Here is a 25,939-nt window from a genome sequence, read left to right on the forward strand (position 1 = left end):
GATTTCAGTGAAATAAATGCATCATAGATACATAGTGGCTGAGCGAATGCATTTTTCTATCTGACATAATATTCACCACTGGGGAGTATACGTGTTGTGCTGGTTTTCATTATTCAGTTACATTCCATAGACTGATTTCCTCAGAACCTCTTAAGTCTTCTAGATATATTTGCTGACAACCCCATATTGTTAGAATTTTTTAATAAAAAAAAAAAAGAGCTCAAGTACTGTCATGACTATTCAAGGGTAGAGGTGCTTCCAACTTATCTCCTATCAGAAGTCTTGGCAGTACACGATACCTAAAAAGCAACATTATTGTTTGCAATGTGGACAAGATGGGGTTATTTTGGTTTAAACTGTATAAAATTATTTTCCCAGGTTCTTTTCTGTTTACCTTTGCAATCTGCAAGACTTGCAAAATTATTAGACAAGTCCGTCTCCTAATTCACTAGTCTAATCCAATAGACTTGAGAAAGCAATGCAAAAGGCAAGTACTTCATGAAAGAAAGCAAATCCTGTGGTGGGTGGTACTAAACATTTACAACTGTTCAAGATTTTTGAAGGCATTTTTGCAAAGGTGGGATAGAAACTGTGATATAGAAAATAATCTAAAGATCATTGATAGATTATGAGCCAATACTGTATTTTAGGAAAAAAATTGGTTTCTTACATAATGATGAGCTATGACAGAGATGGAGAGACAGTCACCACATTGATTAATTTCAAGGCAAGTTAGAATTAGAAGGGTCTTTAGAAAGAAGGATCTCTTGGCTAATGTGTGTTAAACTGAATTAATATGGTTCTATTAAACCATCAGTATATCAATTTATGGATATTATGAAAATTATGAACATCCTTAATAAAGTAATTTTTTTAAGTAAAAAATTCAATGGCATCGTATTTTGGAAGTGATTGAAAAAATGAGGAAACAAAAATTCAGTCTTTACTCAAAAAGGACAATGGGAAAGCTTTGCCACAGAAAGCTGATTATAGATTTATTAATACAAACAGTTAACTTCAAACCACCAAGAAATTTAGTGCCTGAATTTGTAGTTTGCAAGATGGCATCTTCTGATAACATCATACTGCTCACCAAATCCTGAAGCAAGATATCTAAGGTACCCAAAGTGCAAACGAAGCCATGTTGCTTACAGGTGCCAGAAAAGCTGCTTATGGCCAACTTGCTAGAAGGGAATGAAACCCACTTGGCTTGCAATCATTTCCAGTTTGAGAGGTAATATATGTGAAACATCTTGCAGTCTAAATATTGAAGCATAAAATGATAAATATAGGTGGAATTATAGAATTAATGATGCCTGGCTCAGGTTGGTTACCAGGAGCCAAGATCCTAATTGTATTTGTGGCTTCTAAAAGGGTGAGATTGTTCTGGGTTTAAGTTGGAGTTTCCGGAAACTGAGAATCAGTTTTTCCAAAAACTGACACAAACACAGGCACTAACATTTTCCTGCTGCACTTAAGATACATCCCATCATATTTTTCTAGACCCTACAATAACAAATGGAATTTCTGGTTTTGTTTTCTTGCACTTGTAGGCTTTGATAAATGTCACATATTTTTCTGCTGTCCATGTCCAATTTAATCAATATTACAAGTGTTCCCTTGTAGTAGGTGGAACAGTGGCAGTAAAGTGAAATTTCCACAGTTTTTACCCATTGAAATTCTCTGAGGGCAAGATTCTTATAAACTTCACTTTGGTTCCTCTGTAATAGACTTAATAGCTCCATTCAGGAAGAAAGCTCAATGTGCTTTCTCATTTTCAAAACGTAGATAGTAAATCAAGCTTTATTCTCTTTCCAGCTCTTTAAGGACTTTTAACTTTTTAATATTCTTTTACCATGAATGTTAACAAATGCACTTGCCGCCAGAATTGCACTGATGTCCCAGCGTGACTCTGTATTTGAAAATAGGGGAGTTAACTGACGTAAATTTCAGACATTCCCAAGATTTTTTTAACTGGTGTAATTTAGGTCAGCTTAAGGCTGTTTGGAATATCTTATTCTACACACAGGAATTGTTAATATCCACTTTGAATGAACCAGCTACATTGGCTTTATGCCACTGGGCATCCTTTTCATTTCAAGGCTTTCCTCTCAGCCATTTAAACTGTCTTTTAGGCATCTGTATGCTGCTGAAACTATTGAAAAACAACCTTATCAAAACCTAAGATGTGGTCTTTAGTCCCAGAGTTCATTATGATAGTTTAGAACTTGTGTTGTGTGCTCCTTGTTATTTTGGTGTCTTCTGTTACAAAGAATTACTGTACTGTTTTCTTCCTTGTACAATGCATCATTTGGGCTCAGCAGTCTCTTGCAGAGTTCTACTTCTTTCTTCATGACTGATTATTTGTCTTATTAAATTCTCCTCTAACAAAGAAAAGTCTTGAAACACTGCAATTGAAAGAGACAGAAGAATGTTCACACTTCTAAGAAGATATACCACGAGTTCTATCCTTTATTTATAATATATTACTCTTTCTGTTGCTATTATGCTCTTTCAGTGAGAAATAAACAAACAGTAGGAGGAATATTAAATATGGGGGTTAGGCAAATTAGGTTAGGTGAAGAAACAATAAAAAAGATTCAACACAATTCAAATGAAACAGCAGGGTTCTAAATGATACTGTACATCTATAAACTGTGTTTGTTGCTTCACTGTTACTTGGTAGGCCAACTGTTTTCATTTTATGTACCATAAAATTATTGTAACTGCTGTATTTCTGCTTAAGCAAGGGTGGGGACACTTTAAAATGGAACAGACTGTGTACTGTTTTCTTAATCATAGGAGCCCTAGAATAATTATCAAGCAGTGTTTTCCACAGAGTTGATCTATAATTCATCTGAGGAAGAAAACATCTTTCCAGTAAAAGATTTTTTGTCCTCAATTTTTTTAAGGGTTTCTTTTTTTTATTGTCATTAACCCAATTACCAAATTTCATAACTTCTTCATTTCTCAACTACTTTTTTTCATATGCTCATAGCTGGAGGAAAAAAACATAGGTGCAGACATTCAGTAAAAAGGTTTTTACAAGGTTTATAGTTTTTCTAAGTTACAGCCAAGGGAGTTTAATTGGGGGAAGGTTTTTGGACAGTGGCTTGTATTTTTTTGACAGTTCGTAATGTTTTAAACCCCATAACTCAACAGACATGAGACTGCATTAAAATTCCTGAGATTTATAAAGCAGTCAAATTTGAATTATCTGTGAATAGAATACCTGGGTTGTGGCTCAACCAGAGCCCATCCTCTGCCCGAACGACTGGCTGCAGCCCGTTGCTGCAGAGTATATGACACTAAATATTGTGCTACCAGGTCTGCTCTGCTCACTACAAATTATTGCCATTCCTTCATTCCATAGGTTAGCTATTTACAAGTGAAAGTAAGTGAATTACTTCAAAAGTGAATGTACTAAATGGGTTCTTTTAGCGCAGCTGACACACAGATTTGCTTTATTTAAGTAACCCCACCCAGCAGTACTCTGCATAACTGCAAGTTGATTATAACACATTTGGGTTTGAGTTTTAAGCTTTCATTTTGTTTAAGCCTCTAGAAAAGGTTACGGTGGGATTTGAATTGTTTGTTTCTTCTTCTGTTTTCTCCACAACTATGACATTATTTTATTCTGCTTTGTTATCAAGTGAAAGTTCACTGTCTTGCATAATACCATAAGCTGAAATTGTGAGAATGGCAGCCAGCATGAGATTTTCAATCAAAGTTTTAAAAGCTCACCACTCTTCATACATTTCTGGAACAAGACATGTCTTCCATGTTGCCAGCAATAATGCACATATATAACTTAGCTTGCATAAGCACCTTCCCTGACTTTGATTGTTGGAGGCTAAGCAGCAGGTGTTGGCTTCCAGAAGACGGCCATTCTTTGGCCACGAGTGAATGAATGACAGAAATAGGACTGAAAACAGTTTTCTCTGAAAGCTTTTCTATTTTTAATGAAAGAATACATTAAATAAATCTTCCCTAGAGTTTGATCAACAACTGCTACTGGAAGCAATTCACTGAAAGCTGCTGAACATGCATGCTGTCTTTGAAGTATTTAACAATTTTATTTTCACCTTTGTTTTGGTTTTTTTTTAGTAAGAAACAAGGGGATGAGTTCAAATTTAGTTATTCTGAGTTTACGGTAGTCTCAATTGATATTTCTTGCATGATTTCCAATGACAAAGTTGCAAAGAAGAAGATCTAGGTGAATCAGATTCCATTTTCAGCTTGTTTCTCTTAAAGGTATGGTACCTGATTCTTCAGAAAGAGCTAAAATACATTCCAGGCCCCAAAATGGACCTTCAGACCAGTCCTGTTCCTGTTTTCTTTTTAAAGGCAGCATGTATGGACTTGCCATAGCTCATACCGTGCTGGTGGAATAGTATTTTCTTTTAATTTTAAAAATTAACTTTAAATATCTTAGTTTAAAAAGGTAAAATATATTTTTATTTTACACTAACACCTGAATTTTCTTATCCAGAGATGCAAAATAAGTTTACTTAATTCCATGACTAATGAAATACAAGTGTTCAGCTTAGTTCTTTTTTTCACACTGAAGCATCTTACTTCCCTAGTTTGGAGAGAGTAAAAAGTTGCATACTTCTCCTGATTCCTTCTGTGCCCAATTTCTGTTGAATTCACCTTGTCAATTGATTCTTCTTTTCTCTTTATATATATAGATGAGCAGAATATTTTAACTTTTTTTTATGAAATTCAACTTTATATAAACTTTGTGAGGAGGTAACCAAAAGCAGCATGCTGTACTTGTATGAATAGATCTTGGAAGTGGCACAAACCGTGCAATGAGTTTGACCTTATGTATCTTGCCAGTCTCAACACCCTCTGAAGATACAGAAAAGTGCAGATGGCCCCTTTTAGCTATCAGCTAAAACATGGCATTTGTTAGTCTGACAAGTTGTATGCTGCACATGATAGAATGAGTGAGAAATGTCATCTCATTGGCACATGTAGTCTAAAATAGATACTAACTCAGGAAAGTCTTAGATGAAGAGTCTCTTCCTACTTCTTCCTCAGTTGAGAATATAAACAGTATGTTCCTCTGCACTGATGCTGGTATTGAGCACATCAAGTATGCTGGGCTAGCCAGATATAGGAGCTTTCACAAAGCATATGGATGAATGAAGAAGTCTGATGATGAATTTGTGCCCAATTAATGTTCATATGAAATTGGTAATGCCCTATTTCATCTCCACAACAAATTCTGAGGAGAAAGCCTGTGGCATAGCTCTCAGTTCCCCAACTTGTGCTTGTGTTACAAAAACAAGAGGCAAACAAAATATTGAATCTGGTTTCTGCAGTGAGTTGAACTGAAACACTGGCCCTTAATCATAAAATACATTTTAAAAGATTTCATGAGTGCCAGGCAAATAAATGCATTGTACATATAGGAAAGAAGGTAAATCTCTACCCAAGCTTCTTTGGGATACTAAAGGAAGTATATCTTGAAAAAGAGGTATTTAGACAGAAAAGTGTGGTGTCCACGGTAATTGTTTCACCTTGCATCATCACAGTTATCTGCAATGCTTGTCCTGTGTTTCATGTGTACTCAGAAATGTCTCCAGATCAGCAAATCTGACTGACAGGACAGATAAGCAACATAAAGGTAGTTAACTAGGACTCTTCCTAAAAAACACTTGGTCAATTTTCACATAATTTATTGTTTTAAAAAAAAGATTTATAGAAGATTTTTTTTTTTTCCCCTATAGAATCACAGAATAGTTTAGTTTGGAAGATACATCAAAGATTACCCGGTTCCAACTCCCCTGCCATGGGCAGAGGCACCTTCCACTAGACCAGTTTACTCAAATCCCATCCAACCTGACCATGAATATTTCCAGGGGTAGGTTATCTACCACCTCTCTGGGCAACCTGTTCCAATGCCTCATCAGCCCCACAGTAAAAAATTTCTCCCTAATACCTAATCTAAATCTACCCTATTTCAGTTTAAAGCCATTAACCCTTGTCCTGCCACTACAAGGCTTTGTAAAAAGTCCTTCTCCAGGTTTCTTGTAGGTCACCCTTGAGTACTGGAATGCTGCTATAAGGTGTTCCCAGAGCCTTCTCTTCTCTAGGCTGAACAACCCCATCTCTCTCAGCCTCTCTTCACAGAAGAGGTGCTCCAGCCTTCTTTGTGGACCTCCTCTGGACTCACTCCAACAGGTCCATGTCTTTCCTGTGGTGAGGGATCCAGAGCTGGACACTGTACTCCAGGTAGGGTCTCACCAGAGCAGAGGAGAGGGACAGAATCATATTCCTTAACCTACTGGTCACATTTCTTTTGACGCAGCCCAAGATGCAGTTGGCCTTCTGGGCTGCCAGAGCAAATTGCTGGCTCCCATTCACCTTGTCATCCACCAGTACCCCTAAGTCCTTTTAGGCACGGCTGCTCTCAATTCCTTCATCCACTAGCCTGTACTGATACCAGGGATTGCCCCTACTCATGTGCAGGACCACAAGATTCTCACAGGCCCACCTCTCAAGCCTGTCAAGGTCCCTCTGGATAGCATCTTTTCCCTCCATCTTGTTGACCACATCTCATAGCTTGGTTCTCACAAACTTGCTGAGAGTGCACTCGAAAAAATTTATTTTCTGTAGTTTGATCTCTGAAAATCTGAACTTCTGTGCATACCCTTGCTCAGGCAAATCCAATCCAAGCCAATACTTTGCAGAGTACATTTTTCCCCCTCATTCTTCCGCTTAATGATAACCGTGAAGCTAATTTATGGTGAGGTGATCAAAACATCTTGTTTCAAAAAGAAAACTGTAATTTTCACAAATACAGCACATCTGCACAACTGTAATTGTGTCTTCTCATAAGGGAAGCTACTGTATTTTTTTGTAATTACAAGATGTATGAATTGACTAGTGTATCCAAAACTAACGTTGACAAACTTTAATAAAAGTATTCATTTTCATCAATATTAGCACAGATATCTCTATGTATATAGAATAAAAAGAAGACATTCTACAGACACTGTGATACTTGGTAATTACAGTTGCTCACTATTCCTAAATTCCTCAGTCCTATTTTTGAATCCTATTCCTAAATTAGCTAAACTTAGATCTAATATGGTAAAGTGAATCAGTAAAATATTACACTTCTATATGAGGTTTTATTCATACCACACCTGTGTGTTTTAGCCTGATTTTTGCAGAAAAATCCTTGTGCATTGCCTTGCAGTCTACTCTTATGCATTTAATGACTTTGTATGTTACAGATAATACTCAGATAACAACATCTGTAAATATATACTGCTTGTTCATCTTATATGCTTGAACAAGAAAAAAAGGGAGGTTAATATATTGACTAGAGCTAGTCTGCTTCTGCTTCTCAGAAAAGCTACTTTCGCAATTAAGGACTAATATATGCTGTATTACCTTAATTTGGCATCGTGTGTGTGTGCATGCAGATATGGTTTATAATTACATGGTGACAAAGCATTTTCCCCTTGCCTTTCTGAGTTTACAGAATGGAGCTGCATGGGCTTATAGATGAATCAGTGCTGTGCAGAGATGGCAAAAACTGTCTTTAGAGCCTCACTGTGTGCTGAGAAATTCAGAAAGTCTGTAGTGAAGGGAGCTGGTGATGCCAGGAAGAGAAATAATGGGGTATGTTTAAAACAACTGAAGAACTTGCTTCCATATCTGTCTCTGCTGGAGAGATCCTATTTTTTTATCCTAAGCAGGTCACCTTACCCAGACTTTTCATAGGAGTTCACTGACTGTGTGGCCTTCATTTTCTGAGTGCTTGATTTGAGGCTGTACTATGGTGTTAAATAAGTGCTGAACACACAGAGCTGCAAATGAAAGCAATCAGTGCTGTGCTTTGAGCATGTAAAGTGCTATATACTGCTATGTACTTGGAAAAAATTGGGTCCCATCTGTATCAAACTGGGTTCTCCAAGTGAGTAGATATTTTTAACCTCAATTTCTGTATACCTCCCATTTCTGAAATTGCAGAAGTGCCTATTCATCTCTTAGGACATAATGAAGATAAATTCATTAATGTTTCTGCAGCAATAAAAAGTCAATAATGAAATGAATAATTTGACTTTCAGAATCAGTTGAGGAGATGTAGTAAATAAAACATGTGGTCCTATGTTAAACAGTAAGAAGGAAACAAAATCCTGAATAGCTTTTCACTGAATAAGTATCTAGTTTTCTGCAGTGAATAAGGCAAGAGGCTTTGCCATAAGGTAGAGCCTGATCAAGAGTGTCACAAATAAAGTGTCTTGGTTATTTTTTAAGACAACCAAAGTATTTTAATTCTGTTGTATTACTAATTGTTCTAAAAACATGGTTTATGGTTTGGTTTTTTTAAAAAATATATTTTTAATGTATTTCTATGTATTTTTTATGTACAGTTATTTTTTGAAGACTTAAACTAAAAAAAAATTTACCATTTAGTGCTGCACTGAAAGCCATATGAAACATCAGTGGGTTTGGATTCACTGCATAAACCCCTTTACTAAAGCTAATGAGTCAGCTGAGAGTAGCAAAAAATTTTTGTCCTCTTTGTGGACCAGCACTGATGGACAGTAGTGCAATAAACCAGAATTATAAGACAAAAAAAATCAGGGATTTCATTTGGGGCAGTGGGGAACACCATGTTTTACTCACATTAATTTCCAGTCTCTTTGCCTAGAAATCACTATCTTCGCCTGTCATTTTCTCTCTGCATCTATCCTCCCAGTCTTTAAATACATGACTTTTCCCACCCAACCAGTGATCTCTCTTTTTCTTATCCACTTCTGCTGCTCATTCTTCAGATGTCCATTTTATATTTCTAGTCAGCTCCCAGCTCCCTTCCCTATCCATCCATGCATGCTTCCGTCCCTGATGACTGCCAGCTTTAATATTCCTGCACAAGCCTCTCAGCCTGTCTCAATATCTTTGCCTCATTTGCTTAGTAGTTTGCTGTGGCTGGCACTTTTGGTCTCAGCCAGCTCTATCTCCTAAAGTCTAGTTTGGTGCTAGAATTTGATACACTGCTGATTCTAGTCCTAGTCTCCTGCCTTGCACCTATTTTTCATTTGAAACTATTTGCCACCTCAGTTTCTCCTCTTTTTTTCTATCTTCTGGCCTTTCATGTTCTTTTCCTCAGACTACATTCTGATTACTCTTCCCAGTTATTTCCTTAAGCCCTAAAATCTCCTGCCAACCTACTAGCACAAGGAGAACATGATGCTCCTGCTCACCTATAGCAATTGGTTCTCAGTGCACTGCACAAGGACAGACAGCAACAGGATAATAATAGGAATAAGGGAAAGTTCACTTTCACTATAGTAAGAATAATGAAGTTGCAGTCTGGATGTACAGGGAGGATGCCAGAAGAAGTTGTATTTTAGAAGATCTAGTTAAGCTGCAGTTCCTCTATAAGGATGGCATGCATAGGAACTGGGTGAAGAGGTTTGTGGAGGCTCTGTGGGATGTGACTGAATATGCCCTTCAGTGAGTTCTCAGCTCTGTGGGAAGTGTGAGTGTGTTCAGTGATTATGGATTCCTAGGAGAATTTCAGCTTTTCAGTACAAGCAGCTTTTCTGAGCATGGGTAAGTAGTATTTTTCAAAGCTATAGTGCTTGGCTGAATTTGGGCAGTTTAATCCAATATGGCATATGCCAGACATCATCCCATCGACCGATTTTGGGTTCTAGTTTAAAATAATTTGAACATTTCCCAAACATAAATATACATATAAAAATCTATTTCTCCTGATCCTTTCCTTGGAAGCAGCTGAATAATTTTGACTGAAATTTTAAAAACTGCACGATATGCAACCTGCAGCAGAGATTCCACACAGCTAATTTCAGCCTAAGCACCCAAAGCCTGCTGAAGTTATAAGCTAAGGAAAAGGCCTACATTAAGCTTACAAATAGGTGGTCCTATCAACTTGTCTAAAGTCATTAAGAACCAATTTCAAGTTCAGGTCTTGTTCAGAATCTTACTGTGAAATATTTTCAACACTATCAACAGAGACACCTCATGAGGCATTTCAGGGTCTTATCTACATTTGTATTGTAGATTTCTGCATGTTAAGCAGTTGTGAGTGGGGTGTCTATAGGCAAAGGATGTCCTTCTACAGAGAGAGAATTATATTGCTAACAATGAAAATTAATGTGAGGGGTTGTTATTTAAACTATGTATGGGAGAAAGAACATTCAAATTAGACAAACGTAGCAAAGGTAAAAGTAGTGCAGCATACTGAGCAGTGTGAATTAAAAAAAAACTTAAACAAAGGAAAGAGGAAATGAAAATGGAGGAAGACATCTAGTGTGTTGCACTGGTTTAGTAAAAAGAGAACTGGATACAAACAAAGCCACTCAGATCATTCTGTTGCCATGATACAAGAAGCTTTACAGCAATTCTGGGTGTCCTGAAATGCTTGACTCAGCCATGGGAGAACCCTTAGATATAACTGGCATTTTTTAATTCAGAAAATCTGTGTATGTGGTTTACTCAATTTCAGTATTTATGAATCACCTATTATTGTGCTAATAACCAATTGATATTGCTCATCCTCATAGCATGCCATACAAGTGTCTCCAACAAACTTGGCAGTAGACTTGAGTTTCAAGCTTCAGATTAATCAATTGAGTACTTAATTCCTGACCTCAAACAAAGCAACGAGAAAAGACTAGCTTTAGGTATCGATGCACAGCACTGAAACTGAAAGGATCCTGTAGGTTCTTGTGGATGAAAGGGACTGAGATGTGTCATGTTATAGTTATGGATCCAAGACACACTAGAATACTGTAATAAGAGTCAGGAACGTTCCACAAAATTGAATAACACTTGAGTAATGACACAAAAGTGTGTTAACCAAATTTTCCAGATTAGGACTGAAGGAAGCAAGGCAAGACAGTAACATAAGGGCATGGAAGACAGCAGGGAGGCAGGAAGATACTGCTAGTTTCTGCTACTTTTGCTAGTTTTGATGAGCACACTTTTGTCTTTTCCTCCTGTCCCAATAACAGAGATTGACCACGTCTGTATATTGTATTTTGTGTAGTACAGCTGCAGCTGAGCCAGGAAACCCTGTTTTTAAAGGAGATATTTGGAGGAATTTTCAGTGGAAATCTTGGTGAAGAGTTTTACACAACACTCAACCATCATGATCTGGGTTGGACAGGAAGCTAAAAGCACCTGCATTGTGTCTCCAAAAAAACAAAGACCATATAATGTATGAATATGTTAAAGAAGCCAACCTCTTGAACTTTTAGGATTTAAGTGATATTTGTTGCAAATTAGTTTGTAAAATATCCCATCCCGTATGCTATAGAATACTTTTCAGGTAATTGTGGAAAACAATCAAGAAAACAAACTCAAAAAAATAATTCTGTAAAAGTTGGGGTTTTTTTTTAAATTCAGAAGAGAAAAATATTGTTTATGTTAAGGGAAAAAAATTGTCACTGTAAATAGATCACCTACTTCTACCTGTGACACAGCATCAAGAAAGGGGAATATTTAAATGTAAAACATTAGGAAAAAATTACGTTAGGAAAAAATTCTTTACAGAAAGGGTCATTGGGCACTGGAACAGGCTGCCCAGGGAGGTGGTTGAGTCACCTTCCCTGGAGGTGTTTAAGGCACGGGTGGACGAGGTGCTGAGGGATATGGTTTAGTGTTTGGTAGGAACGGTTGGACTCGGTGATCCGGTGGGTCTCTTCCAACCTGGTTATTCTGTGATTCTGTGATTCTGTAAAGGCTGTGATTACCTACATGACAAGGCATAGTACAAGAATTTATTCTGATCAGAAAAAAAAGTATTCTTAAATGTGGAACAAAGCCAAGGGGACGTTAATAAAACTGTACAGAGAGGTTGGCCAAGAGGAGCAAATATATGTAGATACCTAGAAACGCTGAACAGGAACTGTAAAAGTACCTCAGAAACAGAAAAAAAGAAATAGAAAGCCTACAGAAGAGCCATTAGGTCCGCACCAGAGGATAAAGGGTCAATCCAAAATTATCAGGAGATGGCAAAGAAAATAAATTCTTTTACTCTAGTATTCTCAAAAGACAAAGCAGAAATATATGCACTAACAGAATTCTTTACAGATCATTTCAGAGACATACTGTTAGTGAGCCAAAAAGAGGTGAATAATTCAGAAAGAAAGTCCGGAAGGTAAATGAGAAGGATTTCACAATGTATTTCAGAGGGAGACCCAAAAACTGAGTCAGTAATAAAATATGTCATTTAAATGACATTTTAAATGAGATGTTAATTAACATTGTGGATTTCTTTGTAAATACACTCTAAAGGATTATTCTGGAAACTGAATGGAGGAGCCAATGTTACCACTTATGTGATGTATTGGAAACTCAGCTCAAGTAGAAAGTAGGAAAACATGCAAGAAATCAAGGACAGTAGAAGTGTTTGTGTATGAAGGGATGTTGAATGCACAGATTGAACAGCAACACAGAAAAGTAAAAAAAAATGCTGAACAAGAGGTATTAGAAAAAGGTGAATAATACTGTGAAGGCAAAATATATTTCGTTTTTTCCCCATAGGCTAGAAACGAGCATCCAGGAAACTGGTGAAGGTCATGAGGAGACTCTCATTGACTTTCTGAGCTTTGGGTCAGGCTCTTAGGCTTAAGTTCACTCACCTAATTTACAGACTCTGAGGGTACATTGATACTAGCAAGTTAAACAGTAGCAAGGAACATTTTTCAGAAACTGAAACTAAACCATCTGTGAAGTTAAATGGTAAGAATGGTTTGGTTGGGCCTGGGTCAACTAGCATTATCCTAAACAACTCCTGAGCACAACTGAGAGGCTATCATAGGTCCACAACCCTTCTCCTTGTGTCCCTAAATGAGAAATAAGAAATCCTATTTGAAGATGAAATATGACCACTAGAGGATGCAGTATAGCTCCTGAATGAGTGAGGCATCCTGTTCCTCAGTCATGCTCTGCAACATCAGCCAGAAAATAGAACAAATACTTTCTAGAATATTTAGGTCAATAAATGGCAATCCAGAAGTCAGCGAGCAATCCAGCCTTCTGTTACCCTTTGCTAGTGGTTACCTTCTCATCCTGACAGCTAATAAGCCATTTACTCTACCAGTTGAATTTGGGATACACCTGTACCAAACACTTATGGGTACCTTTGATTCAGATATTTATTGAACATATTTAATAACAAACCCCAATTATTTTTGAAAATATTGCTCTTATTTCATACTTATTTACTTACTACGTTAGTCAACTGATTTATTCTTTCTTCATCCATCTGGCCCTCAGCCAGAAACACTTGCTTAATCTTGCTTTTTCTCTCATAACCACAATTACTCACCCGCAACTGGTAGATCACCCTTATTTAGGAAATTACTTACAATTTGGAGAAGGCAAAAGGCATACCAATAAAAACAACAACAAAATCCAGGACCAAAACAGGAACTACTGGCTGTTGACTGATATATCAGTGATGTAGAAATCCCACAAACAACCAAAATCAGCCCTTGAAAATAACATGTTTCTTACATAGACTTCATGATAGACTCCCAGTTCTGCTCATCAGTTGGGGAAACTTCTCTAGTAAAACACAGGGGAAAGTGATTGGTATGCCTCTGTGATTAGCACAATACTTTTAAATTAAAGGAGAGAAGATTGTTTCAACTTGGTCATGTCTTGTTTTAACTATTTGGTGTTTTGTTTCAAAAAATATTATTTGTTTCTCTATACCTTCCCTTTGCTGTAGCAGATGCATTAGTTCCTTTATTTGCATCTCAGTAAATCACGCTTTTCTAATCTGGGTATGAATATTCATCTAATTTTGCTGCTGGTATCTGCTATTCAACTTTGGCTGAGGCCTGGATTTTGCAATTGAAATCATCACACAACTTGTCTTCATCAGGCTGGAAAAGGTCATAAGGGTCTTCCTGCATAAAATTGGTATAGAATTGGGATCAGACAGTATAGATTAGCACATTAAAATATATGATGTAAAATATATAATGTACAATATCAGCTGCTAATATTACCTCTGAAGATTAACTTTTCTGGTTTCCCTTATTTTACCATTTTAGTGTAGACTGCTAGCCTCATTTCTTCTGTTTAATTCTAAGTCATATGTGAGGAAAAAGGCTGGTAATGGCTAAACTCAAGAGATCCAACATCAAACGAAATTTTCAACATTTGGACAAAATAAAACCAGGTGTGAATAAAATATCATATTGCAATAGCAAGTGTTATTAAAGCCATTAAAGCTCATTTGAATCTGGTCTTCTATTCATTTTCAAAGGTGATGTTTGTAAATGTATATAGTCAGGATTCTTGTAAATTTAAAATAGAGCATTAGGACATATTCTGGAATCTGTAGCACCATCATACTGTGTTTTTTTTAATACATAATAACTCATAATTTTGCATCTTTTAGCAAGGGTCACCACATTTTTATAACTCAATAGTATTCTTGCTGGTTAGCATATGAAGTAAGAACAAAAATGTTACCAGAAAGAGATGTTTGTAGCATCTTGGCATAGGTATACAGTGTCTTTGACAGCACACTTTGTTACAGATCATTAATATCTTTTCTCATGAATAGTCTTAAGGATTTTTTTTTGTTTTCTAACTGCTTTTAAGTTAAAGCTATTGTATTTCTATCTTGTCCCTTTGATAAATGTCGCGATAGTGTGAATCTTAGACAGCCTTTCTGTAATTTTAAAGGAACACAGGAGAACTTGTATTATAATTTCTGTCTATGGAAATTATTTCTGAAGTGAATGCCATACATATTTCTGAAATGAATGCCAAATGTATTTTCTAGAAGTGAGTGCCATTGAAAGCTACGGCAGGCAATTTATACTGTGCATAATAATGATATTAATTTTTATGGTGTGTATAAGTTACATTTTGATTAGTTTTTTGCATGATTAAAAATTTGCAAAGCCTTTATGGCCCCCAGGAGCCTACCTGTAATAAACAGCTCTCACCTTCCAAACCATAAAACAGGTCTGCAGTACTTGAACATTAGAGCTAATTGCCTTGCTACATCAAAGGGAGCACCACAAGACTGAGAAAAATCACAGAAGGTGGGGTGGGGAGTGGGGGGCAGTTTCACCTCTAAAGGTTATGTGTTTGTGGCTTGGTGGAGCCCTGTAAAGTTATGGCCTCAGAACTGCTGTTTGCGATTAAGTTGATGGGGAAAGACTATCCCGCAATCTCTCCCTGCTGCTGACACAGAGTCTTTGTTCACATTCAGATTTCTCAAACTGTTGCCAGGGTCAGGCTGAGGTCAGACACCACGATGATGTATAGGAGAACATGTCTGGGAATTTCTCTCACACTTAAAACACATACCAGGAAAACAGGAGAGCACCCTGCAAAAATTGTCTGATGAGACCCAGATGATACTGTAGCTTTTATTTTAGTACCTTCATAATTTTCTTTCCTTTGCCTGACACACACACAATGTTTTATTAATGTGTGCCACGATAGCCCTTACAATTTTATGTCCCCTCAAGATAAGGACACTCAGTAGCACTTTGACACTTCATTTTCCAGCCCAGGGGGATTGGGCCAGTAAATCTAGTAAAAGAAGCAATGCGTCTGTTCCCAAGGATGAGTCAAAAAGGGATTGCCATTGGCTCCATGAGGCCATGGGGCCTGACACTGGATACGAGCCTTATGTTTGCGCGCTCAGCATTAACATAGCCTGAGCTGGGCATGATCACAGGCTCGCAGCATCCCGAACTGCGCTCCCCTGCCACCCTGACAAACACAGTCCTGCTTCCAGCTGCGACAGGGATGCCTACCATGTCTGATTAGCTATCATCTCAGGAGGGAGTGCGGGACCACAAGGGCGAGAGCGCTGAAACAGCATGAGGAGGGTTTCTATTCTGATGGAAATTTTTTTTTTATATGCAATTATTTTTAAAAGAGGGGACCATCTTTCTCCCTGCGTTGTTCCAAAAAGTGAACATGCATGCTTAGTCCTAACCTATTGTATTGGATGTCAATGCAGAACACATTGATCTGATCTGTGGTTGAGATGGGGTTTTTTTCACTTTGGTTTCCAAAATTGCAGCTGTTTTTTTCTCTTTAGATTTACAAAAGATTTTGCAGAGAGTTAAGAGTCAGATACGTTCGCCACATCGATCTGAGGGTTGTTTGCCTAGGCATACAGTTTCAGTGCGTGGCTGGCAAGGAAGGCACTAAGCAGCAATTTTTTTTGTGCTCAGCTGCTACATATGACAGAGGATATTTCATTCGGCTGTCAGAATGTTATTAATAAAACATGGGGTGCGAAGAGGGCCACTATTTCCCCTTTCAATCACTATAGCATTTACAATGAAAATTTTATGCAGTGTGTAATTTTCAGTTAATGCTTGACACTTAAAATGTCGGTAGCTGCATTTTGTATGGTTCCTGAAGGGTTAATTGTATCATGTTCCCTGCATAAAAGCTCTGCTTATCAAAAGTGAATAGAAGAGTGTATGCAAATGTGTGTCTGTGACCTTTTGCCTTTCCAGGGTTAATTTATATGGTCATTAAAGATTTTATGAAATTGAGCGGCCTGGTGCTTCAAATCCCATTTTACCTTCACCTCCTAATTTTTATAATTCCTACCTGAGCTGGGAAATATGATTTTTTTATTTTTTTTGTGTGTGTGTGTGTGTGCTGCAATGAAAACAGCATGTTGTGCTGCAGGGAGTTGCAAGTCTGGTTATCTGGCATTACTCAGATTGCTAAAAATTCATTAAAATGTGACATCAGCACAGTGAGAGACAAATGATCACAGGATGAAAAGGAACAGTGGGCCTTTCACGGATTAGTGCTACACAGCCCCAGCATAGAAGCTAACTGCATAAACAGATTAATCCACCAGTAGCAGCATAGCTGAGATTTACCGAATAATTAAATGGGCTTGAGTTACTGTGAAGATTTCCATGTAATCTAGCTGGTGTGAACACGTAAGTGAGGTGTGGGTACTGCTGCTCCCTCAGAAGCCATAGCCCAAGTTGCGTCATTTATCCTGAATGGCTCCCCCTGGAGACAAAATTTGAGACTTCTCCCGCAAAGCCAGAGGTTTATATTTAATACAGTACCTAATACCTAATACTTACTTACCGCAATTAGCGGGATACTGCTGCACTAATAGGATTTATATTTGAATTCCGCCCTCCCCCCTGCCCCCTGCCTTTTTTTTTTTTTTTTTTGTCTTTTTTGTCTTTTTTTGGCTCCAAGATGCATTTTTACATTTGCTGGCTTTTGTTCTGGCCCATGTAGGGGGTGTGCGCCTGTGTGTGTGTGTGCGTGCATATATGTGTGTGTGTTTTAACACAAATCATTTCTAGCCAAAGAATATGAAATGACGGGCTTTAAAACCGTCACATTGGCGGGAAGCGGGTACTCTAATAAAGACATTGTTAGAATTTCTAGATAGATTTTGAAATATTGCAAATTATTCGTAATTAATGTCCAGCCTCTTTAAAGTGCTGTTCTTTCTCTTTTCTTCCCCCCACGCCTTCTTTTGCCACCCTCTGTTAGTGGTGTTCTTATTACAGGACATATATTTTAACTGCTGTTAAGTGGTCACTGAGTTTTTTTCTAAGATCTTTTCTGTGCTTATCCACAGAAGAACAAGGTGAAGATACAGAAGGGTCTGCTAAAAGTACATCAGTGGCTGTGGCTGATGATAAAGACTCAAGTGAGAGAGACAATAATGAAGGCAAAAAATCTAGTAAAGACTCTGGTAAGATGCTAGAATTTTGTCTTCCTCTTTTTTAACTTATGAAATGCTCTTTCATTTTAAACTGCCTGGACATTCCCTCTACTATTCATTGCATGTGCATTTTGCATGTGATTTCTATCAGTAGCCTCCCATTGACCTATTTTTAATCATAACCATCTGACAGGATAGATGCGGATAAGTTGAAGAATATTACAGGACGACCAGTGAGATTATTTTTTAATCAAATCAGTTTGTGTGCTTGTAATTTTTTAAGCGCCTTTCATTAATCTTAGCTGTACTTGTGATTCCTCTGATGGCATATTAATTTTTCATAAGCATAGGATTAGGTACCACTTGAATTTTTCTTCAATCAGGTTTTGCCCCCCTTTTAACCCAAAGAATGTGGGGTTTTTTTGTTATTATTATTTTTTGCTCTTGCTCTCTGATCAGTCACTTCCAAGAATCTGGCCTCTTCCTGAGCATTTATTTCAGGCATTTTGAAAAAAATACACAAAATCCAGTGAAAAAGTTTACAGATGATTCAGCCTAAGAAAGAGGAAATATCATTGAAAACGGATTATGGGTTGGGTAATTTTGATCTCCTGGAATAGACAAAGCCCAGTAATGAAAGCTACTGTCTTTGAAAACAAAACCCCTATGTCATGACATTTACTTGTGCACAAACAAACCCAGAGCCAGCATCTGGTGTAGATACCCAAGGCTTTTTCTGTGTTTGATTTGGCAAATATGTGACTTCATCCATGCTTTTTATGTATGAGATGGAAATCTGTGGTCACAATGAATATTACATTGGCTACTTTTGCCGCACGCTATACCTAGCTACATTATGTTGGATTCACTGAAGCAGAAGAAGTGCTGAAACAGGTTGAAGCCTATTAGTTTCAAGTAGTCATATATCTTTTCCTTGTATGCCAATGACAGCAGCATACAAAGGAGGTTGTATTCTCTGTAAAGACATATAGTTGTAGAGAAAATACCATTTTACCTGTGAGCTTTTCTACACTCAAATTTTCTCGTACAGCAATTTGCTTTTTACATATTAAACATTTATTTATTTATTTATTTTAAAAAGTTACATATGGCCTTTCCTGTGCTGAATCAATTGAGAAGATTGACTTAAAGATTAAAGATTACTTTATTTTCTTGCTGACGTGCTAAGGTCAGTGCCCATCACAGTTTAAAAACTCACCTCTTCTTCAGTTGTTTTATTTTTTGAGATCAGGAGGTGGAAGAAAGGCAGGTGATCACAAGGATGATGTTGAGTAAGAAACTGTGTTGTGGTTTAAAATATCTATCAAACTTGGCTGTCTCTCTGACTTGGAAAAAAACTGTCTGCAATGCAGTAGAGCCATGCTCCCAGGCCAGCATAGGTCCTCCTGTGAAGTGCCATCAGGCGCTGTCCTGGACAGTCACCAGGAGAGGAATGACAGTGTCCTTCAGCCTGCATTTACCACCAAACACTCTGGCCTAGGGGACACTGAGAACCGCTTCAGCGAATTTATCAACCCTCATCTTCTCTTAGGCAGATCCATTTATAGTTGTTCAAGAAAGAATATTGTGTTAAAGCTCCAGAAAAAAAAAAATAAATCAATTATGGAATCTAGAAAAAAATACTGAAGGGGAATTCTCAAAATTCCATCAGGATTAGCTGCTCATAAGGGCCAAGTTTAATTAGGACAAACCTATATCCAGATGCCTACTGGGTGCACTACAAAAACCCAGCATAATTGTTCTGCATTCCCATGCCAGCAATTACACAAATAACTTTGCAGTAAGATTCATATAAAAACAAGGGCTTGAAATACATGACTGCCTTTGTGCTTTGCAGAAAATAGTTTGTACTGTAAAATCCCAATCTTTTAGAAACTTTTATTTTCCTAATCTAAATTAATACTGCATACGTAACAATCAGACCCTCATCTCAATTTTCACTCAGCTGACAAGTATTTCTAATGACTGCATAACTGCTTATGTATAATTGAATGTTAATTTGGCCTTTCTCATGAATTGAGTGTTGCGAGTCTTGCCAAAGAATTCTCAGGAAAACCAATAAATTAATCACAATACTAACAAGTTAGACAGGAAAGCAGTGTGACCCCTCTTTAGCATAGAATCTATTAGACTAGAAAGGATTAACATGTATTTAGCAACTGTATGTTTGTGTAAGCTGTTGTGCTGTATTGCTTACCTTATCTCAAGGAGTAGAGCTTTCAAAATGAGACTTGGCAATATGCAAGTTATATTTGTTGAATATTCATCCAGAATAGAAAAGCCTACTAATGCCTCATTTATATTGTCATTTAAATCTAGTGCCACTTTAGATTAATTATAATCCAAATTACAGCTCTATGCAGTTCAAGAATTAATATGGAATTTATCCAGATTAATACATTTGCATTGAAAATGTAATATGTCTCTGCCATGGCTAAGGGGAGCAGTTTTTAATAAGGTAGTAAACATGAGGAAGTATGGAAATTAACCTTCATTATTGCAATGAAAATTATCCTTTCATTCTACTCTAATTAGAAAGAATACTCTACCAGTAATTATAATTTTAGAATTATTTTGAGGCTGAATATCATCATCTGATGTGCCAGAAGTCTTAAATTATGCAATCTTTATCAAATACATAGATCTATAAATAAGAAAATAGTATTTTGATTATGTTTTTTCCAGGATTCTTTTTTTCATTAGTATACTTATTTTACTAAATTTCTCCCCCTTGTTAGTCACACAAATATTTTTATTTTTATTTTGGGGTTTCAGAAATTTTACAAAGGTGATGTCATATGAATTGCAGTTAAATGTGTCATTTTTATATTAGCAATCTTACACAAGTTAAATAACTGACAGGCAATCATTGAATAGCCTATTTCATGGCACTTATTTATAATTAAACTTAGTTTTTGATCTAAAGGTATTGAAATTACATTATCAATCTAAAATAATGTTGTGTATTTTATATTCTAAAATGAATTACAATGGTGCTTCACAATTAGCAAAAATCCCCAACAAATAATATGTCTCAAGAATAGAAAGTGCCTATCTCAAATAAGAGTAACATCTAGATTTAGTCTTTTCCTACAGCTGCCTAGTAAGAATAGCATACCAGTTGAACATCCAACTATGAAAACAGTGCCACATGGCATGCTCATGACCATAATATTTACTCTTGTCTCTTTCCCTCCTCCTTCAATACCCTTACTATAAGACCCTAACTTTGTTCAGCCTTCCTTTAGGAAGCTCCTTAGAACAGTGAATTCAACATAGAAAGCACAAAGTTGATAGAGCAAGATCAGGCACTGCGTTGTAATAGCTGGATCAGTGCATAAAAAGCCAATCTTCTTCATCTCTGGAATGTTTGCTTTGACTTGAGGGGTTCAGCCCTCACCACATGCAGGGTTGAGTGGTGTCCCCATGCCAGAGAGAAGAATCAACCTCCTCCTTGTTTTTGCAAAGCTCACCACAAGTCACAGAATCGGTTACTTTACTATAGACCAGATGTAACCTCAGTCATTAAAGAAACAACAGTGCTTGAGGTTGAATGAATCCAGAGCAACAACAACAAAACCAACAAACCCTCTGTAAATTATGACAGTTTATGTAAATATCATGGTAAACATAGTAAAAAGCTGTGCTTTGTTATGCATTTATTGACCCCAGCACAGTGTTTTATAACTCTACAGTTTTATTATACTAACCGCAAAAGAAAATTTAACCAACTCCCCCCTCTTGTTTTTATAGAAACAAGAACTATGTGTTTCATGATTATTATAGGCCCTTTGAAGTAATTAAGTTATTCCATCGTGTAGTGGAAGATGATGTGTAATATTAACCTAGTGTGTGCCCAGGTGCACACAAAGTGTACTCCAAGCTAAATTTCGCTAGCAGTGAAATACCACTGCCAAAAAACCAGTTAACTGCATTTTCACAAGTGGATTTTGGAGCAGAATTTGCATCCTAATTTCTGTGTCAACCTGTCGAGACTAATCTACTATGACAGGGGAAAAGAAGGTGGAATTTTTTATTTTTAAGTTCAACGTCCTGTATAACAGTGTCCATTTATACCATCTGAGATTCTGGCCCGTTTATCTTTAAAAAGGGACGTTTATAAAGTCGCATATGATAAAGGTAAGAAACAATAGTCAACTCTTAGATGTTTGTGACAGCTGGAAATGAAGAGGTGTTAATAGTTTGAACCTACCCTCCAAAAAACCTGAGAAGAAACCTTTTTCTGTTAATATAGTACGTCACTTTTTTTTTTTACTTTACATAATTCTCACAGTTAAGACATTTAAATAATAATGGCATATTACTAAGTAAATACATATAGGCCCAGGAGTACTGTATTATCATAAACCAAAGTAAGTAATAAAATTGTGTCATGTGTGATTGCATCATGTAGACATTGCCTTTAATCATCGCCAGTCCTTCAGGTCACCGGCACAGCTCTGACTGAGCAGTCTAAATGAGCCCTCCAGGATCAGTTCCTGAGAGTGTAAAAATCCAGTGGGGCTTCAGAAAGCAGCTTGTTCAGATATGAAACCAATGTTGACAAATTGGTCATTAAAAGGGAGAAAATATAGCAAGAATAAACTTTAATTTGAGCAAGAACATGCTAAAATTACTGGTCTAAATTACACCAAAAGAAATAATTAGCAATTTAGGAATGAAAAACAGTGTGTAGGGAAATCACCGTTAATGTCTAAGTCATAAAATATGTTTATGTTGTTTTTAAAAAAATGCCCTTCAGAAAACTGTTCTCTTATTTTACTTCTCTTTAATGTTGTTCTAGTATCAAATTTTGCACAAAGTCTATAGGAAAATAATAATAATAACAACAACAACAATAACAATAATAATAATAATAATTTCTTGGTTTTGTCGACAGAAAAATACAAGTATTTTCTTTGTTCATGTTTACTGTGTTGCCAAAACATCCATGACCTTATTTTAAAATTAATCCTAGGTTACTGTGCAATGAGGTGCAATTTGTTCATTTATATGAACCTTATGTGGATTGAAAAAAATCAAGATAAATCTTCATGCATAGCATACAATCAGATTACCCCTGGACTATATATTTACGTTGGGTCTGATAGCAATCAATGGTTTAGCTTCATTGCATTTCAAGATGTATTTGCACCCAGTGTCCAGTGATAGTGTCCTCACCCTGGAAATAATTTAGTTGCAAATTGACTGGAAGATGGTGAAAATTGAAAGTTAAAATTAGAAATACTCATAATAAACAGCAGAAAAAAGGTCAGATGATGCTGCACTATGATGAGATTGGAATGGTTGGTAAATGAGGTTTTGTGTTTGTCGTGAGATGTATGTGACATGCCTACCCAATGCTCTTGTAATATCCAGCCTAGCAGAAGAGATTATCTGGCAAATTGACGCTGGAAAGAATTTTCTGATGGACTGGGAAATTAGAATTGCACTCATTTCTTTGATGTGTGCAAGACTGGACCGCATTACACAGCTAGTTCAGGCATAATATTAAATATAGTATTTAATACTTAATAGTAGAACTATCTATAGAAAACAATTACATTCTGGTTTTGATCACAAATGCCATACTATAAAAATTCACAGTATAAACATCTAAGGCAATCCCAAATGACTGATCTTTGTATATAATTAATATTAAGTTAGCTCTTGAAATCCTATTCTCCACAGTATTTTTTTTAAAGCCTCACTATATTTAGCTTCAGAATTGTAACCAGGAAAGAGTTATCAAAACAGCACAATAATCATATCATATCACTCAGACAGTTTAGAAAAGAGAGAGAGTAATTAAACAGCAGCAAATTAATTCTTTTGGAAAATAGGATTTTTAAGCAAAAGCTGGTTTGTTTTAATGTAATACACAAATTCATACCAAGCTGCTAAAGAGAGCACATTATTGATTAATCTTTAAAGGCAAAGTAAGGTTATCTAAACAGCAGAGAAGGGTCCATTTTTAAATGTATTTATAGAGTTCCCATCAAGGGTAAGAGTTTATTTTCACCTTTGTGCTTAACAGATTTGTTTTATTCAACTGTATTTTTTATCAGAACTTAAAAAAAGGACCCTCGAAGACAATACAGACCTTAGGAATCATGGCCCATTTCTAAAGCAGGATATTTTAAAGTTTAAAATATGTTCATAAAAGTATTATGTTTTTGGAACAGGAATAGTCACACCAGAGAAGGAACCAAAAGTCAACACTGTGGTAGGGGCACAACAGCTTCTTCTGGCAAAAGAAGAGGATGGTGCAGCTAAAAAATCAAAGCCTCCAGAAGACAATAAATTTTGTCATGAGCAGGTAAAGGAAACTGTAGAATTTATTTGCATTGTAGAACTCTTTCAAATAACTCAAGAATGAAACAGAAATTATATGCTACTAAAACATCAATATCAACGAGGGTTATAAAAAGCACACTGACTAATAGCCTGCATCTTAATCTGATTTTTCTTTTCAGTTCTATCAATGTCCTTATTGTAACTACAATAGCAGGGACCCAAATCGTATCCAGATGCATGTCCTGTCACAGCATTCAATGCAACCTGTTATCTGCTGCCCCCTCTGCCAGGATGTCCTCAGCAACAAAATGCACCTCCAGCTTCATTTGACCCATTTGCACAGTGTGTCCCCTGACTGTGTGGAGAAACTGCTCATGACAGTAAGTGTTCCAAATACTGATGCACATGCTTACAGAAATGTACTCAGGATTCTGGGCAATGTATTTATTTTGTTATAGTATTTAGGCAGCTTGAGGAGGGGAGTGAGTCAAGACTCCTAGATTCTTTTGCAAGCTCATCCAGTCACTGACGTCCCTTGGGAAAATGACGGAAGGTGGATTTCAAAGCTGCTGAAAACCTGCAGTTCCTCATTGGTGTCAACCTTGGAAAAATCAAGCCTGTCAATGTTTCTAAGTGCACACCTATAGATTGGGTCTAATAATATCCAGATCTCAGAGGTATTGTGACTCCTTTTTGTAAAATAACAGGAGTTCCCTGTACAATGGAGTTCCCAAACATAGAAGAATTTCTGTGTACAGGTAGGCTGTGCTTGCATTGTATTAAATTAAATTAACTGTAAAATATCAGTAGTGGTGCAAACAAGAGAACATGGTAATCTTATTGTACAGTATGCCCTGTTTCTTATTTTCTGCCTGTAAAAGACCCTTTAGTTCTTTTATGAATAAAATATGAGTATGAAACAGAAAGGCAAGTCCAAGAATAGATAGCAATTGAGTTAGGTCAGTTCTGTAGGATATGGGATACCTTATTTCAAGTACCTACCCTGAATGAGGCAAAAACGTGAACTGGCTTCTCCATGACTGGAATAAATGCTATAACTGGCAAACTCTATTTGGAAGATGAATCCCATTCCAACCTCAGTGGGAAAATCCCATTCTTCACTGCAAAATTGCACAAGCCATGTTAAAATAATAGATTTTAGCAAAAATTAGTAAGTCTGCACCATACAAAACAATGTCAGCAAAGACACAATCAGCTATAGAAAGTACTTATTACTACATCATAGATTCAGGAAAAGAAACAACTCCTAAGATATCCTGATTCTTATTGTCTTGCATTTTTAGAAGGAAATGCACTTGGAAAACTCAAGGATTCACGTCCTTAAGGATTTATTTCTGTATTCATAGACTCCTCCTTCATTTAGACAGTTGTGGTTGTAGGCCTACCACCTCATTCCCAAGTAAAGTAGCAAAAACATAAGAAAGAATTGAAAGAGCTCTTGACTGTAGGTCTAGGGTTCCTTGTGCATAGTGATGATGAACAAGTACAGAATCAGGAATCCACAAAAGTGGTTTAAGGTTTTCTTTCTTCTTTTCCTTGGTTTTCTACTAACTAACGCTCTGCCAGACTCTGAAATTTTGGCCTACCACAAGAAAAATTATGTAGAAGTTTAACTTTCACAGGCCTGTTCAGGAAATTGAAAAATGAGAAAAAAACTCCCTCTCTATGACGGATTATTAGCTTTCTTTTCAAGTTTTTTGTGAAGTTTCATCTATGCTGATAATGGAGTAACTTTGAAATCTCTCCTTTCTGTTCCTCTTCTACTCTCTCCTCATTGTTTGGCAGAAAAAGAAATTGCAAAACATAATCTGCATCATCTAAATTGTCCCAGTTGCTAACACTAATATGTTCTGTCCATATCCAAACTCTTTGAAGACAAAATAATTACCATTTTTAATGATA

General features: G+C 36.7%; 1 protein-coding gene across 2 annotated transcripts in view; it reads left to right on the forward strand.

Annotated features, from left to right (window-relative positions):
* Positions 1-25,939, forward strand: part of ZFHX4 (zinc finger homeobox 4) — a 150,714-nt gene that overhangs the window by 105,065 nt on the left and 19,710 nt on the right. For both annotated transcript variants that reach the window (XM_069854253.1, XM_069854254.1), the window contains exons 5-7: positions 17,612-17,728; positions 23,905-24,038; positions 24,196-24,396. In XM_069854253.1, the coding sequence (XP_069710354.1) occupies positions 17,612-17,728; positions 23,905-24,038; positions 24,196-24,396 (452 nt within the window). The remainder of the gene's footprint in view (positions 1-17,611; positions 17,729-23,904; positions 24,039-24,195; positions 24,397-25,939) is intronic.

This window comes from Phaenicophaeus curvirostris, chromosome 3, assembly GCF_032191515.1.
Source record: "Phaenicophaeus curvirostris isolate KB17595 chromosome 3, BPBGC_Pcur_1.0, whole genome shotgun sequence".
NCBI classification, from domain to species: domain Eukaryota; kingdom Metazoa; phylum Chordata; class Aves; order Cuculiformes; family Cuculidae; genus Phaenicophaeus; species Phaenicophaeus curvirostris.